Here is a 16,863-nt window from a genome sequence, read left to right as displayed (position 1 = left end):
TATCCCATCTGCAGTCTAAATCCCAACATTACTGCTGATGTCAAGAAGTACTTGCAGACAGGAGCTGGCATAGCTGCCCTCTGAGAGGTTCTACTAGCACCTGATCAATACAGATGCATATACAGCCAACCATCTGACTGATTCCAGGAACCCCAACGGAAGAGTTGGGGGAAGGACTGAAGGAACTGAAGTGGATTGCTACCCCATAGGAAGAACAATAATATCAACTAACCAAACCCCTCAGAGCTCTCAGGGACTGAACCACCAACTAAAATATGTACATGAGTGGGTCCACAGCTCCTGCTATATATGTAGCAGAGGACTGCCTCATTTGTCATCAGTGCGAGGGGAGGCACTTGGTCCTGTGAAGGCTTGTTGCCCCCACAAAAGGGGTTGCTAGATGGCTGAGGCAGGATTGGGTGGGTGGGTGGGGGAGCATCCTCTTAGAGGCAAAGTGGAGGAGGGATGGGGTAGGGGGTTTGCAAAGGGGAGACTGGGAAGGGGAACAACATTTGCAATGTAAATAAATTAAATAATAAAAAAGGACAAAACATATACACAAGGAAATTGTAAGGGAGTTTTTATTTCTAAAAACAAACAAAACAAAAACAAACAACAATAACAACAAAACAAAAACAAAACAACAAACAAAACCCAGCAAAGATGTTGCACAAAAAGAAGTGCATTGTGCTGACAGACAGAAACAATCTCCTAACAAAAGTCGACAATTTCCTGCCAAAGAAGTATGCTATGGGCCCCAGGAAGTGGGTAAGACAAGCGTGTTCCTGTGGTAATCATTTCCCAAACAAGAAATATAGTTAGAAATACAGAGCTTGGCTCACTTGTGGCCTACCTCATCTCCTGATTTATGAGAAAAAGAACAGAGTAGATTAAACTGTTTCAAGGAACAAGCAAGGAACAAATACTGCGTTACTAATCAGCTGAAGCTCTCAGGTGGTTCAGCTTTGATTGGACAGCAATGATTTCTTAATCGATGATGGAAAGAAGTACAACTTTTCTCACAGGTTATTACTACACACACACACACACACACACACACACACACACACACACACACACTAGAGGTGGTGCAGGTAGTATGCCACAGACACAGTAAATAAAAATCTATATGTAGTTCTTAAGTTTTTAGTCAGTACAAAAATAAATAATAATCCTCTCGAGGGTATAACTACACTGTCATTCAGTTAGAATGAGATGTACATTTGGTTCCCGATGAGTGGGTATTGTTTTCTTAACTTTACTGCAATCTTAACCTCCTATGATGTCTACACATCAGTGCTGTTTTGCTCATTGCCCTGGTCGTTGTCCTGAACTCATTTTACATGCCCAACCTCATAATGTCTACCAACTCTTCAGTGACTATCCGTGATGCACTAATCCCCTTTCATTCATTCCTCTTGTTATCTTGCATTTGCTAACCAAGAGGCCGGTGATACTGGAAGCCATAAGCGTTCCCATTCTGCAATCCACAGCTGTACCATTTTACCCAGGAACTGCATTCGAGAGTGCTGCTTTCACGGCTGAGGGTGAAATGAAGTGTGATGGGGAAAGTTGGGCAAGAAAATTAGTATGTGCAGCTTAAATCCAATGCACATAATCCCTTGGACCACATATTTAACATTTACTATCTTAAATGAGCTTTAACAAACACAAAATAAGTTTACCATCATCATGACTTCACAACTGAGGTATCAAATGTGTCCAGTGCTTATGACTTAGAGACCAGAAATCTACAATTACTAGTGAATAATGTCCACTGTTTAATCACAAAGGTCTTTGGACCACTTTCTAACTGGCAGGTGGTATTTCCGTTTCCTTAAAACATTAATGATTTCTTTGCTCGGAGCACCTCTGAACGCTTAATAGAAATATATTATAAATTGTTATAAACCACATGTATTGTGTACTTATATCACATTATTATCATTCATACTGATTTCTGTATAATTTCAATGTAAAATAACATTGAACTGAAAAAACTATACAGAATATGCAATTTGTATCCAACACTTTAAGTATTTGAATAAAATATTGTATGAATTTATGCCACTCTAAACCATATCCACTTTACTTTCCATTTTGCCTATGAAACAATATACTATTGAGATAAGTTACTTTGAAAATGATCTTTTAACAATTGTTTTTGAAACAAAGGTAGACAGCTCATGAAAGAAAAATTCTAGTGAGGTGTTCTTCTGACACCTGCTTGCTCAGTGTAGCATACTTAATTACTTTTAGACTGTTATAATATTACCAGGCGTAACAGATAATAATGATGAATACTCTTAGCAGGTAAAACTCAGTCATACATGAATTAACACAAGAGAAAAATGTAAATGTAAATTTCTATTTTCATTAATAGGAATTAAATAAAATGCCACAAATTAGCATTAAGAAAAAGAATTTATTGTGATTCGGTCACTCAAATTATTACATATTAGTATGTACCTTATATTCTTCATAATCCTTCTTATCGAGTAAGTTCCTTTTCTTCATTTCTACACGTTGGTCCTCAGTGGGTTCTGTTTGTCCATGTGTAAGAGAAGTCTGTTCATATATGGGAATTCCACTAAAAAACAGCTCTTTCCAATCATGCATCATCTTATGTGGAATAAGACTATTGAGACAAAAGAGTAAAGGAAGTGACCAATGAATAAATCAGTGAATACACACCTTACTGCAATCATTGGTCTTATGCTATATCTATATAAGTGACTGCCCTTAATTTGACTTAAGCAGAAATGATTATTTCAAACAATTTTAAGGATTATCGCATGTACAATGTCAGAATTACCAACGTACATTAAACTTTTGTTACAATGATAGGCACATAAGTAAACTGTTATCTTGAAGGAGCCTTGGTACCCATTTACTCTAGCCATTGCTTACAGGAGTCGAATGTTTGATCATTTAAACCGCATCTTAAGGTTGCAGTTATTTGCTACCAAAGCTGGGAATTAAGCCTCTTTGTTTGGATCGTGCTCATTGTTTTAGATACACTTCTTCTCTTACAGCATGGATGATAAGAATGGTTTGAAGAGCCAGTGATACTAAGCAACATCTAATTCCATATATTTACTAGATACAAGAATGAATGCAATTCCTAGCTTCAGATAGCCAGGTCTGGGAGGAAGGAATTACATTAACAAGAAGTTCCGCTGAGAATTATGCAATGGGAGAAAGTAACAGTTTGACTTGACCTGATTTGTTGGTTTGAGGAAGCCTCATGGAAGGTCCATGAGCTGAAACCTAGAGAAGGGACACTGGAAAGAGTGACCAGAAAACACCTTTGAGGGAACAAAATGCGTGAGAGAAAGAGGCTGGCACGACTCCGACCATGCCGCTAAAAGAAAAATGAAAAATGGTTCATCTAGAGTTTGAAATCATGATTCAAAAAAATTGATTTTACATGGATGGATGTTGAAGAAATGCTAAGTGAATAACCCTGATACAAAAGCACAGATTTTTTTCTGCTTCCATGAGTAAAATATGATAAGTACTCTATCCGATTCTTAATCGTCTTCAAAACAGTTGTCTAATTTTATGAGTTCATTTACTGACTTCTATCTTTTGTATGGAAAATGGTTTTTTTTTATTGTAATGAAATACAGGTTGTCATGTTTTTCTCTTACAAATCATGATTTTGGTATCATGTCTAAAGCCTTTTTTGCCTATTCATAGGACAACAGAACATTTCTCTCACATGAAAAATTTTATATTCTTTTACATTTCCACCTAGGACTTATTTTCATTGAATTTGTATGCTATGTGTTAAGTACTTCAAAGGTCAAGAATTTTTTTTATTGTTGTGCCTGTGATTAGCCTGTTGTACCAGGATTATTTCCTACCATGGTTTTCTTTCTTTCATAAAATTACTTTAGATATTTAGCCAAAATCAGCCTAGTGGTTTTGTAGTAATCTGTATTTGGGCTTCTCTATTCTGATCGATTGACCTGCATGTGGGCCCTTCTATAGACAGCTCATACTAATCATTACTGCATTATTCTGTCTCATTCATTCTTCTCTAGTAACTTTATTTTCATATGATTGGAATAATGGCCTCCGTTTTATTTACAATAAAAGGGGTAATAATGGCTCCGTAAGGTGATTTGGAATTGAGATAGTTTTTCCTCTCTGGAAGGTGTGTGTATAATTGTTTTGGAAATGAAGTTTAACTGTTAATTCTTCAAATATTGGGTAAAAATCTTCAGTAATCTTCAATAATCTTCAATAATAGAATATTTTTGAAAAATTGCAAATTCAATTTCCTTAAGAGTTAAGGGCTTATATAAATTCAAGTAGTTATCGAGCCTGCCAAATTTTATGTAGGTGCTTTGTGGCATTTCTGTTTCTGAGAAATTAGCTCATGTCTTCAGTTAGCAAGTCAAATAAGCTTCCTCATACATACCATAATCTCTTTTTTCTCTGGTCCTTAATGGCTCAGAGGTAATATCCTCTGCTTTATTCCTGATATTCATAGGTATGTCATCTCTTCCTTCCTTCCTTCCTTCCTTCCTTCCTTCCTTCCTTCCTTCCTTCCTTCCTTCCTTCCTTCCTTCCTTCCTTCCTCCCTTCCTTCCTTTCATTCTTTCTTTCTGCTCTTTATTTATGACTATCTTCCTTCTGACTTTAGTTTATTTATCCCTCCTTATTTTAGGTTTCTGAGGTGGCAGTGGTAATGACATGAAACTTACTATTCTTTTTAAAGAATGGAGTTTTTACTGTAAAACTCTGTCAACATTGTTCTTTCTGTATCCCACAAGATTTCCAGTGCTGTGTTTTCATTTCACCTTGTTCAATATATTTTTGTATTTCCCTTAAGACTTCTATTAGATCTGAGAGTTATTTATTTAGAAGTGTGCTTTTATTTTTCAAGTATTTGAAGTTTCTCCTTGCATCTTTTATTCTTTGATAACTTTATACAAAGAGTTTTGACCACATTCACCCCATCCCTAACACCTCTCAGCCTACGCAAAGTTTGTAATTTCTTTGATTTTCACACTTTGTGTACAGTTTGTACTGCCTATATACCTTCACTGGTGTGTGGCTGTCTGCTGAAGCGGAGTGATCTATAGTGATTTCTTTTTTGATTCCTCAAGGAAAACTCCATAAGTATTTTAAAATTGTTGGGGTTTGTTCCTGGTCAAGGTTCTCTAGGGAAACATAACAGATGTTCCTTTCTGTTTCTGGTGATTTCCTTTGCTCTAAAGTCTATTTTGCCTGATATTAATATAAAATCTCCTGCTTTATCTTGATTAATATGTACATCTTATATAATTTTATTTATTTTACCCCTAATCTGCCTATGTCATTATATTTGAAATTATTTTCTTATGATGGAAAAAGTTTGGTCATATGTTTTGATTCCACCATCACTGATTTTTAATTAGTATATTTAGAGATGAAATCATTATATGAATATGAAAGTATATTAATTCGTAGAGTTCTAATTCTGTGATTGTTTTTTCCCCTGTTTACTAAATGACTATTTTTGCAAATCATTTTTAATCTATCTGTAGCCTATCCTGTACAGGTTATTTAGTATATGTAACAGACATTATATTGTTAATATACAATTTAAACATCTAGTAGCATCATTTTACTGCTGATAAAACAAAATAAATAAACAAAACACCAAACCAAAGAAGCATGACCACTTTTCTGTTTCTTTACGTTCATCAGATTGTAATGACAGGCTTCCTATATGCACACTGAGAAGTACACTTCACAGTGGCACAGTGACCTTCACATCCCAAGGTAACATGCCTTCTAAGACAGAGAAGGGAATCCTCTTCTCACCTGTCCTGTTTACTGCGAATATTCTTCTTCGACTTGCCTAGTCCTAATGTTCTCTTATAGAAGACTTTTCTTCCTGATTTGAAAACATCTTTTAGCCCACTGGAGAGGAGGCAAGCTGCCAGAAAATGTTCTTGGTAACCATGATCTAACATTTCCCCCTTTGTTTATGATAGGCTTATTTAAATCTTTTGTACATTTATTTTCAGTTTTATTTTGGAGCATTTTGTCGTCATGGATGTGTTGTTCACATGTGTGGGTGGATACTACAGAGGTTAGAAAAAGACATCAAATTTCTTGGAACTGGAGTAATAGATCATATGACTCACCCTGTGGATGCTAGGGGTTGGACCTGGGTTCTCTGTAAGAGCAAAGAATGGTTTTCCATTCTGAGCCATGTCTCCAGGTTCACTTGATGGGTATTTCAGCTGGGTATATGATGCTGGGTTGAGAGTTCTTTGCTCTGACACGTGAAAACTACTGTGTCACTTCTGGATTCTCTGGTTTATGGGAAGAAATAATGAGTCTTTTGAAATACTTTGCTCTTGAGGGCTTTCCCTGGGGGGCTTTCATGGTGCCTCCTTTCTAAATTTTTCAGAAATTTAATTATGCTATGCCATTATATGAACTTATTTGGGTTTATCTTATTTAGAGTTCCTTTAATTCTTGAATCTGTAGATTAGTGAGTCTTGGCATGTTAAATAAATTTTCAGATATTATTGAGCACTACACTGCTCCACTAATTTTCCACTTCTGGGGCTGAAATACTATGAGTAATAGTTTGTATCTTGGGTTATTTATATAGCCTGTGGCCTGAGAGCTTGGTTATCAAACTGTGGCACTATTCTCATGGAGTGGAACCCTTAGGTGGTAGGGGCCTGGTAGGAAGTTAGGTCATGAGGGTATGACTTGGAGGGAAGACTGAGATTACCTTCTCTCTTTCAGTCCCTTGCTTCCAGTAGACAATGGGTTTCTCTACCACATATTTTCCTTTCCATGATTTTCTATCTTGCACAGGCCCAAAAGAAACAAGGTCAAACAATCATGAACTAAAACTTTTGAAGCTGTGGGTCAAAATAAAGATTTCATCCTTATAAGATGTTCTGTCTTGCAGGTGTTGGTGAGGATGTGGAGAAAGAGGAACACTTCTCCACTGCTGGTGGGGTTGCAAACTGATACAAGCACTCTGGAAATCAGTCTGGCGGTTCCTCAGAAAACTGGGCACGTCACTTCTGGAGGATCCTGCTATACCACTCCCGGACATATACCCAGAGAATTCCCCAGCAGGTAATAAGGATATGTGCTCCACTATGTTCATAGCAGCCCTATTTATAATTGCCAGAAGCTGGAAAGAACCCAGGTATCCCTCAACGGAAGAATGGATGCAAAAAATGTGGTATATATACACAATGGAGTACTATTCAGCCATTAGAAACAATGAATTCATGAAATTCTTAGACAAATGGATGGAGCTGGAGAACATCATACTAAGTGAGGGAATCCAATCTCAAAAGATCAATCATGGTATGCACTCACTAATAAATGGATATTAGCCTAGAAAATTGGAATACCCCAAACATAATCCACACATCAAATAAGATACAAGAAGAACGGAGGAGTGGCCCCTGGTTCTGGAAAGATTCAGTGTAGCAGTATAGGGCAAAACCAGAACAGGGAAGTGGGAAGGGGTGGATGGGAGAACAGGGGGAGGGAAGAGGGCTTATATAACTTTCGGGGAGTGGGGGACCTGAAAAGGGGAAATCATTTGAAATGTAAGTAAAAACTATATCAAATAAAAAAATATATAGACCGGGGGAAAAAAAGAAAAGAAAAGAAAAAAAATGTTCTTTCTCGGTATTTTGAACAATGATTGAAGACAGACATGATACTGCTAATGAGTCCCAGGACTGGACTCTGTTTCTTTTTAAACCTACCACCTCTATGTTATTCACGCTGGTCAGTTTCCATTAGTCTGCCTCCTATTCACGGAGTCTTCTCTCTGCCCACGTTACCCCGCTGTTGTGCCCAAGCACTGAGGTCTTATTTTGGGTACTGTACTTTTCAATTATAAAATTTCTATTTAATACTAATTTTTATTGCATTTCCGTTCTGGGACTTCATTTTCACATTGTTTCAAGCAGCTTATAATTGTTCGCTGAAGCTCGTTGCCATGGCTGATTAAAAACTGTAATTAGGTCATTTCAAGACCTCTGTCATCTAAGTGCTAACATCTGCACTCATTTTCAAGGGTTGTTATAACAATCTACCACAACCTGGGTGGGGCGAAAGAATAGTAATTAGTTGTCCCACACAGTGTTGAAAGGTAGATTTTTTTAATTCAAGATGTTGGTCAGTCCAGGTATCTTTTGAAAACCATGGTAGCTCCTCTGTTGCCTTTCCTATTTTTTTTTTGACAATATGCTGGAAATATTTGATTTTACTATGTTTGCAGCTCAATAACACACCACCCTTGTAATAATGTGGTTCCTTGCTGTGTATCTCAACTCTCTCTTACAATGATACCAGTTACCTTGAATTAGCCAACATTTCAGAATCTATCATAGCTGTAATATTTCTGCTTCCAAACAAGGTCACATTTATGGATAATGCAGTTTAGCATATAACAGCATTATCCACTGCCTTTCATTTCCTGTGTGTACTCTTTTTGCTGCTTGACATGACGGCTAGTGATGACATTTTTTGTCATAGTTTAGAATATTTTGCATCTCAGTTTTGTTTGATTTTTTTTCTGATAATGCTCTTGCAAAGGAGAGTGGAAATATTGTCTTATTAGTGGCAAGTAACAAATCCCTGTGTGCCATGAGACATAAGGAACGCATTACATTGCCACTTTTAGGAGGAGGTAGGAATTTTACTTTCACAGAGTCTCCATCTGATCTACTGTAGAGACATTTGAATATCTTGGGAAAGTTTCTAGTAGCCCCCCCCCCCCAAGACAGGCCATGGAGACTACACAAGTTTTCTGCCATGCTCAGGTGGGGACAGAAATCCACGCCTCCTGCTCTACATCCCTGCCATCATCCTGAAGAATAGGTGAAGTCCCTTGTTACAAGGGTAGATGAGGATTCCTACCCTTGTTACATGAGGAGAGGTGAGGTTACAATTTTGCCTGTGGAATTTGGATTGAAAACTGTCATTATTATCTAAATTTTTTTATTCTGCTAGCTTATTTTTTTTTTTAACCAGAGAATCAATATCATTAATGTGTCTGAAACCAAAATGTTCAGGTCTTGTTTAGGAAATTTGAAGCCAAAATAAAATCTATGGGGGTCATTACTGTGCAATCTGTCAGACCTGAGTAATCAACCTTCCCACTTTTCTCCATGTTTTCCTACCCTTTCCATGTGTGATTTAAAAGTAGGTGGTTTAAATGTATTTAGTGTATTTATTCTGCTCTTCCCAAACAGACCTCAATTTGCATTTGTGTCATAAAATGATGGACCTTTATTTGCTTATGGATACACATATCCAATTATGTGTATTTCTTCTTTTAGGGCTGAATTATCTCACTTTTCTAATATTAAAAATTTTTGGTTCTTATAATCCATTATTTACTGCTATAATGATTTATGTCACTTTTTCTCTTTATTTCAGTCATCACTCCTCATACTTTTGTGCTTGAAATTTCAGAGCATTTGAATTTATAACTTATAATTACATAACATATATAGTTCTATTACATATAATACAATCTATAATATAACTTATAAGAGTACTAAAAGTACCTTTAAAATATTAAAAGTAAAAGAGTACCTTTTTAATTCCTTCCTTTTGAGTCAGTATAATTTATTTTCAGATTAGTAAGCTGTTACATATTTTTAACCTCAAAATGATGTCACTATGTGCTTACATTCAATAAATGATAATTGTTACCTTGGCAAATGACAATTTAGACACTACTTATGAATAGATGAAGAAATGTCTGTGCCCCAAATAATGCCAGAAAGTAATCCTTTTCTACCCTCTGCTTCTGATTCTCTATTCTTTAAATCTGCTTTGCCTATCAATTGTGTCTGCTCTGCCTCTCGATTGTGTGTGTCTGCTATGCCTATCAAATGTGTGTACGCTGGCTATCAATTGTGTGTGTGTGCTTTGCAGTCTCACCACTCTGACTTCTGCAGTGACGTTGTTGGGTTAATCGTGTAAAGTGATACTTACTTATTTGTCAGCAACCTATAGTCTGCCACCTTCGTGCACAAATCAAGTATTTGATCCAAAATCTCTGCACATATCCCATAATGCTTCTCGTAACGCTCTTGGGCTCTTTCCACAGAGATCTTCTCATGAATTTCCTTCTCCCTCAAGGTTTGCTCTGCAAAATCAATCTTGGCTTGTTTGGCGAGAGCCTAAGAAGGCAAGAATGGACTTTAAGCCACTATTGTTATGTCATTATTCATGTGAAGATAGTATCATAATGCCAAAAAAATATCATTAAGTAGAATGAAATTCCCCTTTATATCAGGATTTAATTGGTCAAGAATCAACTCTCACTCCTCAATACACTAAGTATTAAGTATGACATCAAAGGCAGTGCTAGAGAGAATCCATATGTAGCTCGCCATTAAAACACTACAGTGGAAAGTGGTATAGATGGTGAAAGATCAGTATCCCCAAAGTAAACTGGATTGTAGGCTTTCCTGAAAGTTTTCCGGTTTTATCACTTGAAAAGAGTCAAAGATCACAGAGATATAGGTTAGTCTGGGTCTCATGGCAAGTAGCTGGCTGATGCTTAAGCACTCAGTGACCACAGCCCCTACACCAGGTACGTGTGCTCTGACCACTAGACTTCCTGTGTCAGTATTAACATATAGACTGACCTTATATGTGGTAGTTACTTGGTTATAGTCCTTTGAGATAACACACTTAACATATTCTAAGTGTGTTGAAGCCCTTACCGCCTTAGCCTTTATAAAAGAATGACATTTATTTGTAGAAATGCCTACAGAAAGTAGTTAAATATGTAAAAATCTTATCACCACTGTCTACCAGGTTACCATCATGTTGTTAACTCATCCTTCACACAAAACACAGGCTAGCCAAGCTGAGAGTAAGACAATGCTTAGTTGAAGGGATTCCTTTCAGAAAACTCCACCAGCTGCTGCTGCAATCATGTTATGTGCTAAACTGCCTCACTAATATCATCTAACTCCTGTAACTTAATTCAGCCAGTAGAAAATAGAAATAAGTGTAGGTTTTGCAGGAACTGTCTTCAAAATTCAAGTCACAACTTCTGTGCAGAATTAAAGTTCAAGTATTTAAGAATCCAAACAAATCATTCATTCCATGCCCAGTTTTAATTCCTTCAAAGGAGGGAGATTAACAGTTTTATTTTACACAGAAAAATTAACTGAACAATTTCATCTGAATAAGTAGTTCTTAACACAATACTGCTAAGAATGGAGGAGTGGCCCCTGGTTCCGGAAAGACTCGGTGCAAGAGTATAGGGGAATTCCAGAACAGGGAAGTGGGAAGGGGTGGATGGAAGAACAGGGGGACAGAAGAGGGCTAATGGGACTTGCGGGAGTGGGGACCCAGAAAAGGGGAAATCATTTGAAACGTAAATTAAAAAAATATCAATAAAAAAAGAAAGAAAATGGACTGTGTTGTGAGGTCCATCATTTGTCTTACTGCAGCTGTCTTATTTAGCATGCTTGCTTTTAATTTCATTGGGTTGGATGACCTCGAAGATCAATCCAGTGTGTTTGGTCGATTCAGGAATGCCACTAGCCTCTTTCATGGCTGCCTTGTTTCACTTGGTAACACTGGCAAGTGAGTAGACGTGAGGCAGAGAGCATCACGTCATGGTTCATGATATCAAGAAGAGCTCAGACATGGAAGAAACTTGACAGATGAGAACTTATGGTGACAGCGACACTAAAATAGCTGAAGCTGGTTATCCACAGGAACCAAAACTCTGAAGGAAATGATGTAAGTTCCCTAGTTGCAACAGAATAGTTTCCACCCTGGGCTTGTGCTGGTGCTGACTCCTGACTTCCTCTTCCTCCTGCATGCTTGCCTGTCTAGCTGCCTGCTCTCCCTTCCTTCCTTCCTTCCTTCCTTCCTTCCTTCCTTCCTTCCTTCCTTCCTTCCTTCCTTCCTTCCTTCCTTCCTTCCTTTCTTCCCTCCTTCCTTTATGTCCTTCCTTCCTTCCTACCTTCCTTCCTTCCCTCCTTCATGTCCTTCCTTCCTACCTTCCTTCCTACCTTCCTTCTTTCCTTTATACCTTCCTTTCTTCTGTCCTTCCTTCTTTCCTTCCTTCTTTCCTTCCTCCCTTCTTTCTTTCCTACCTTCCTTCCTTTCTTCCTTTTTTTCTTTCTTCCTCCCTCCCTGCATCCACCCACCCATCCATCCATCCATCCATCCACCTATCCATCCATCCATCTATCCATCCATCCATCCATCCATCCATCCATCCATCCATCCATCTATCCATCCACCCATCTATCCATCCATCCATCCATCTATCCATCCATCCATCCATCTATCCATCCATCCATCTATCCATCCATCCATCTATATCAATCCATCCATCCCCCCTCCCTCCAACCCTACCTCTCTTCCCTCTCTCCCTCTTTCACAAAAGTGTGTTCCCTCCTAACACACTTTTGATTTTTAAACTATTGTTTCTCTTTCTGAATGTGTAAAACTTACAGAGTGTAAGTTTTTGTAATAGTTTTCTATGCATAGAATGAGAAGACTGCAATTGTGTTTTGAAACAAATGCTCAAAATGTGATTAATTATTATTCATAACAGTAGGTGGCACCAAAATTTAAAATCAAGAACTACTGGTGTGGACAAAATGTGCTTTATCGTGGAGTGTCACAGAAGGAGCCCGCAAGCGCTGGTGAGTGAGTGCCATTCTTTACCGAAAGAGCCGCTCTCCTGTCCAGGTTCATTTAAGGATGTTCTATGACAGCACATGCACACTCCCAGAAATGGGAGTTCCATGATTGTGTAATCAAGTTTGATAAACTGATAAAATAAATATGAGTTCCCCAATGGGAAATAGACAAAAACTGAGTCGAGAAATCCATTGACAAAACTATTTTTGTTACAGAAAAGCATACACAGGAAGTTCAGGAGAAATATGATATAGTAAGTGAGTAACACATTGGATATTTTGATTTTTGATTTTCAACATAATGTCATAGTAGAAAAGAACATACCCGGGAGACAGCTCTTGGCTTCTAGGCACTGTTCTCACTGACAATAAATTACAATGTCCCCACCTTCCTGTGCATTGTTATAGTTTAGAGGAAGGAGCAGTGCAATATAATATAGGCCTGGAAAGTTGTGTCATATCATGGAGTAATGAGTTTTTTATTTAAAACTAATTCTTTTATTTAAAACTAGCTTCTTCAAAGCTCTCATTCTGCCTCAGAATGGTCTCCTAAAATGGTCTATACCAGTGCTCACACTAATCACTTTATAGATAGGAAAGTGCATTGGGTATTTGAGGTAAAAACATAATAATCCCGGGATGTGAAAATTAGATGATCAGCATCAGCCTTTTGTCAGCCAAGCTATATCTGAAGAAAGCGAAGAGATGTAGTTTAGGTATTCAAGGGAAATAGAGATGAACCAAGCATTTCAAACTGACAAGCACATACAGAGACTCTGAGAATATTAATACTCAAGAGCATTTTCTGAGGAATCATTTGGAATTAGAACTAAAAAGACAAGCAAAAATGATAAGGGACAAGCGAACACAGAACTGGTTGCAAGCAAGCCATGCTTAGAATCAAGGCACCTGGTGGAAGGCACGCTACATAAAGGCTGCCTCCTACCCTGTCGGTTACAAACTGATGACCAAATAGGATTTTTAATGGAGATTTTATTTACCGCTTCTCTGTCAAGAGCATCCTGGAAATCCTTAAGTCGTCTTTCTTCAAATTGTTTCTCTCGGAAAATTCGATTTTGCCACAGAACTTCCTTCTCATGGCGAACGTGCATGAGCTGCACCGCAATCCTGCGCTCCTGCTGGGACTGGCGCATGAGCCGGTGGATAAGCTGCTCCTCCCGATAGGCCTCCTGTGAACACGGGCGCCAGACCCAATGACTTCCCAAGGCCAAGTTCCTATTACCTAGTGGCTCAGAAGTCAGCTTGCAAATAATGTGTGGAAGGCATAATAGTCATTGAAGTCTACTTCTGCCATTTGGTTTAACTTTGAACAGAACACACACACACACACACACACACACATACACACACACACACACGTGCACACATGCACCTACACACACAGATGCTATTTAATCATAGAGATTTAATAATAGATCTTTCTGGAAGAAACTTGCAATGGTATAGAAACTTGCAATTGCCTCAAATAAGTTGTTAATTCCTTTAAAATTAAATGAAAAAAAAATGATACGGGGTTTCAAAAAAGCAATGCAATTCTCAATTTATAATCATGTTTTCGGGAGTTTAGAAATTAGGCATATGCATGTCATTATAACTATTTTTGGAAAGATAACTCAATGTAAAAATGCAACTGGTGTCTTCCTTGGGAAATAAATCAAAACCTAAGTTGGAACAGTGGGATGGCTGTGCTTTGTGTGTTAAGTTTCAGTTTTAAGAACTATAAAGGACTTCACAAACACACACATACACAAATTGGGAAAGATTTTGTTGTTGTTGTTGTTGTTGTATTATAAAAATAGTTCATGCTTAAGAAATTTATTGTTTACTAAAGTTGCAATGTATCTTTCTCTCTAAACTACAGTACTCGATGGTTTCTGTTAAGGAAGGCTACAAACTTACAACCTAGATGAATTACCCTATGAGTAAATACATGAAAATAATGGAGGATTCACTTCTATCTTAACTTTAACTCTTTTAACTTAAATTTTATCTATCTTTAGAATATTGGGGAAAGATTTTAAATATGTAACCTAGAGTAGTCGCAATTTGTTTGTAGGCTGTATTGGCTGGTTTTGTGTGTCAACTTGACACAGTCTGGAGTTACCACAGAAAAAGGAAGCAAGTCAGGAAGCAGCACCCCTCCATAGCTTCTGCATCAACTCCTGCTTTGTGTGAGTCCCTGTCCTGACTTCCTTTGGTGATGAACAGCAGTGTGGAAGTGTAAGCTGAATAAACCCTTTCTTTCACAACTTGCTTCTTGGTCATAATGTTTGTGCAGGAATAGAAACCCTGACGAAGACACAGGCTTTTGCACTTCTCCCCTGAGGCAAAGCTAGGAGTTTACTCAGCTAACTTTTTTTTTGAACTTGAAAGATTTATTTTTTATAATATTGATCATATGAGAAAAATATTTATAATATATGCTATGACAAGTCTGCTTTTGATTAGTAAATTCCAAAATATCAGGTGTAAAATGTAAAATAATAGAGTGCTGTCAGCATGGTATCATAGATTAGGAAGAATCACCAGAAATAATCCTTAAAAGTAAAGCATATAGTTTAGTGTGATGTGAGAAAACACAGTGAGAGATAAATACATTTAACACAAAATAGAACACAAAAGTGCAAGCTTGCAATCTTAAAGAGTTGACAAAATTAGTTCTTGTATAGGATATTATATACCATCAGGAAAAAGGCAATAACATGATTAAAGGTTTCTCACATACTGTTACATGTGTACATAACTTCATGTGTTTATGAAGCCATAACATACACATTGACATGAGAATTGCCGTTTAATACTCAGCTAACTCTTAACCAGTTCCATAATCGACTGTTTTAGAGGGATAGGCCACAGTAGGACTTATGAGTAACTGAACACCTCAGGGTCTGTAGTCACTAATGAGGGTGTGCTTTGAAAATTTTAAGTAGGGATTTTGTGTTTGTGAAGTGAGGATTTATCTATGAGATCTGACTCAGAGTGACAGACAACATGTATATAAAATAATACTTGTTTGTATAAACACAAGGCCATGTATTCTGAAGTTCTAGGCAATATTCATATAGAACTAACATCACATAGCTCACCTCCTGTGCTTCATGGGCCATTAACTGGTCCATCAACAGTCTCCGTCGTCTTTTTTCCCTTTGCTCACGGGCAAAAGCATCTTCTTCTAGGCGCTTCTGGATCTTTTTAATGTAGTCGTCATCTGAATAGGTGTTGAGCAGTTCTGTAGTTGTCTGGTCTGTTGTTTCTAAAGAAGTCTTGGATACACTAAAGGTAACAGATGCTTGTTAGATTTTAACACAGTGTGGTCACATGTTCCTTCCTTGAAATAATAATGGAAGACTCCTGGAGAAAGCTGCTTTGAATTCTTTGTTAATATCTGAGTAGAAGCAGTGGGTAGATGTGGCAGGCTGTAACTTACTGCTGATTCCATTTCTTTATATCATTTTTAGATCTGTCCCTCTGAGACACTTAGCATAGCTTGTTTTCTTAAGCTTATTTCTCCTCAGATCTTATGTCCTGCCATCTAACTAGAGATTCTGGCTTCTCTCCTGCATCTTTGTACTGGCCTCTTGTTTCTCCTGTTTTAGGTCAACAGTAGACAAATTGTAGATAATCCAATGTCAGGGCAAATGCCTCAATGGCAATAGACTATATATGGAGAACACAGTTCTTCCGTGGATGATCCCATCCACAACTACTCTGTTCTCTCTCACAATGGTGTAGGCTACTCCAAGTACTCCCAAATGGGCATATGGCTTCCTAGGGCAGTGTCCCAGTCTTTGTTAGGAACTTAGGAGCCGAAAGTCGGCCCAACCTCCCATGACTCAGCAGAGGTCTGACCTGGCTCCAGCATTGGCCTTCCCAAAAGATGAGCACCAAAGTCCAGCGACATAAATGGTCCTTAGCATTAAATCCATAGCTCTCTGGTGGTTATCATTCAAAATGAAAGAAACATTTTATGTGTGTAGCAACTGAATCATCCATTCTTATCTGCATATGTCTTTAAAAAGCCATTAGAATGGTACAGTAGAGCTGTATACAATATATGATAATGCTACTTGCTAAGGAATAATGAGTTTATACTATGAATTACCATTTTGTTATCACTAATACATTTAATTTAGAATATAAGATAACTTATTTAAAGAAAACA

At 37.6% G+C, this 16,863-nt stretch overlaps 1 protein-coding gene across 2 annotated transcripts in view; it reads right to left on the bottom strand.

Annotated features, from left to right (window-relative positions):
• Nucleotides 1-2,451: 2,451 nt before the first annotated feature.
• LOC127666986 (sperm flagellar protein 2-like) overlaps nt 2,452-16,863 on the bottom strand; it is a 48,597-nt gene continuing 34,185 nt past the window's right edge. For both annotated transcript variants that reach the window (XM_052159992.1, XM_052159993.1), the window contains 4 exons: nt 15,788-15,974; nt 13,682-13,870; nt 9,997-10,184; nt 2,452-2,638 (listed from right to left, as the gene is read on the bottom strand). In XM_052159992.1, coding sequence (XP_052015952.1) covers nt 2,452-2,638; nt 9,997-10,184; nt 13,682-13,870; nt 15,788-15,974 — 751 coding nt within the window. The remainder of the gene's footprint in view (nt 2,639-9,996; nt 10,185-13,681; nt 13,871-15,787; nt 15,975-16,863) is intronic.

The sequence above is a fragment of the Apodemus sylvaticus genome, chromosome 16 (genome assembly GCF_947179515.1).
Source record: "Apodemus sylvaticus chromosome 16, mApoSyl1.1, whole genome shotgun sequence".
Taxonomy (NCBI): Eukaryota; Metazoa; Chordata; class Mammalia; order Rodentia; family Muridae; genus Apodemus; species Apodemus sylvaticus.
The sequence above is the reverse complement of the archived record's forward strand: the minus strand, read 5'-3'. Positions and strand labels throughout refer to the sequence as shown.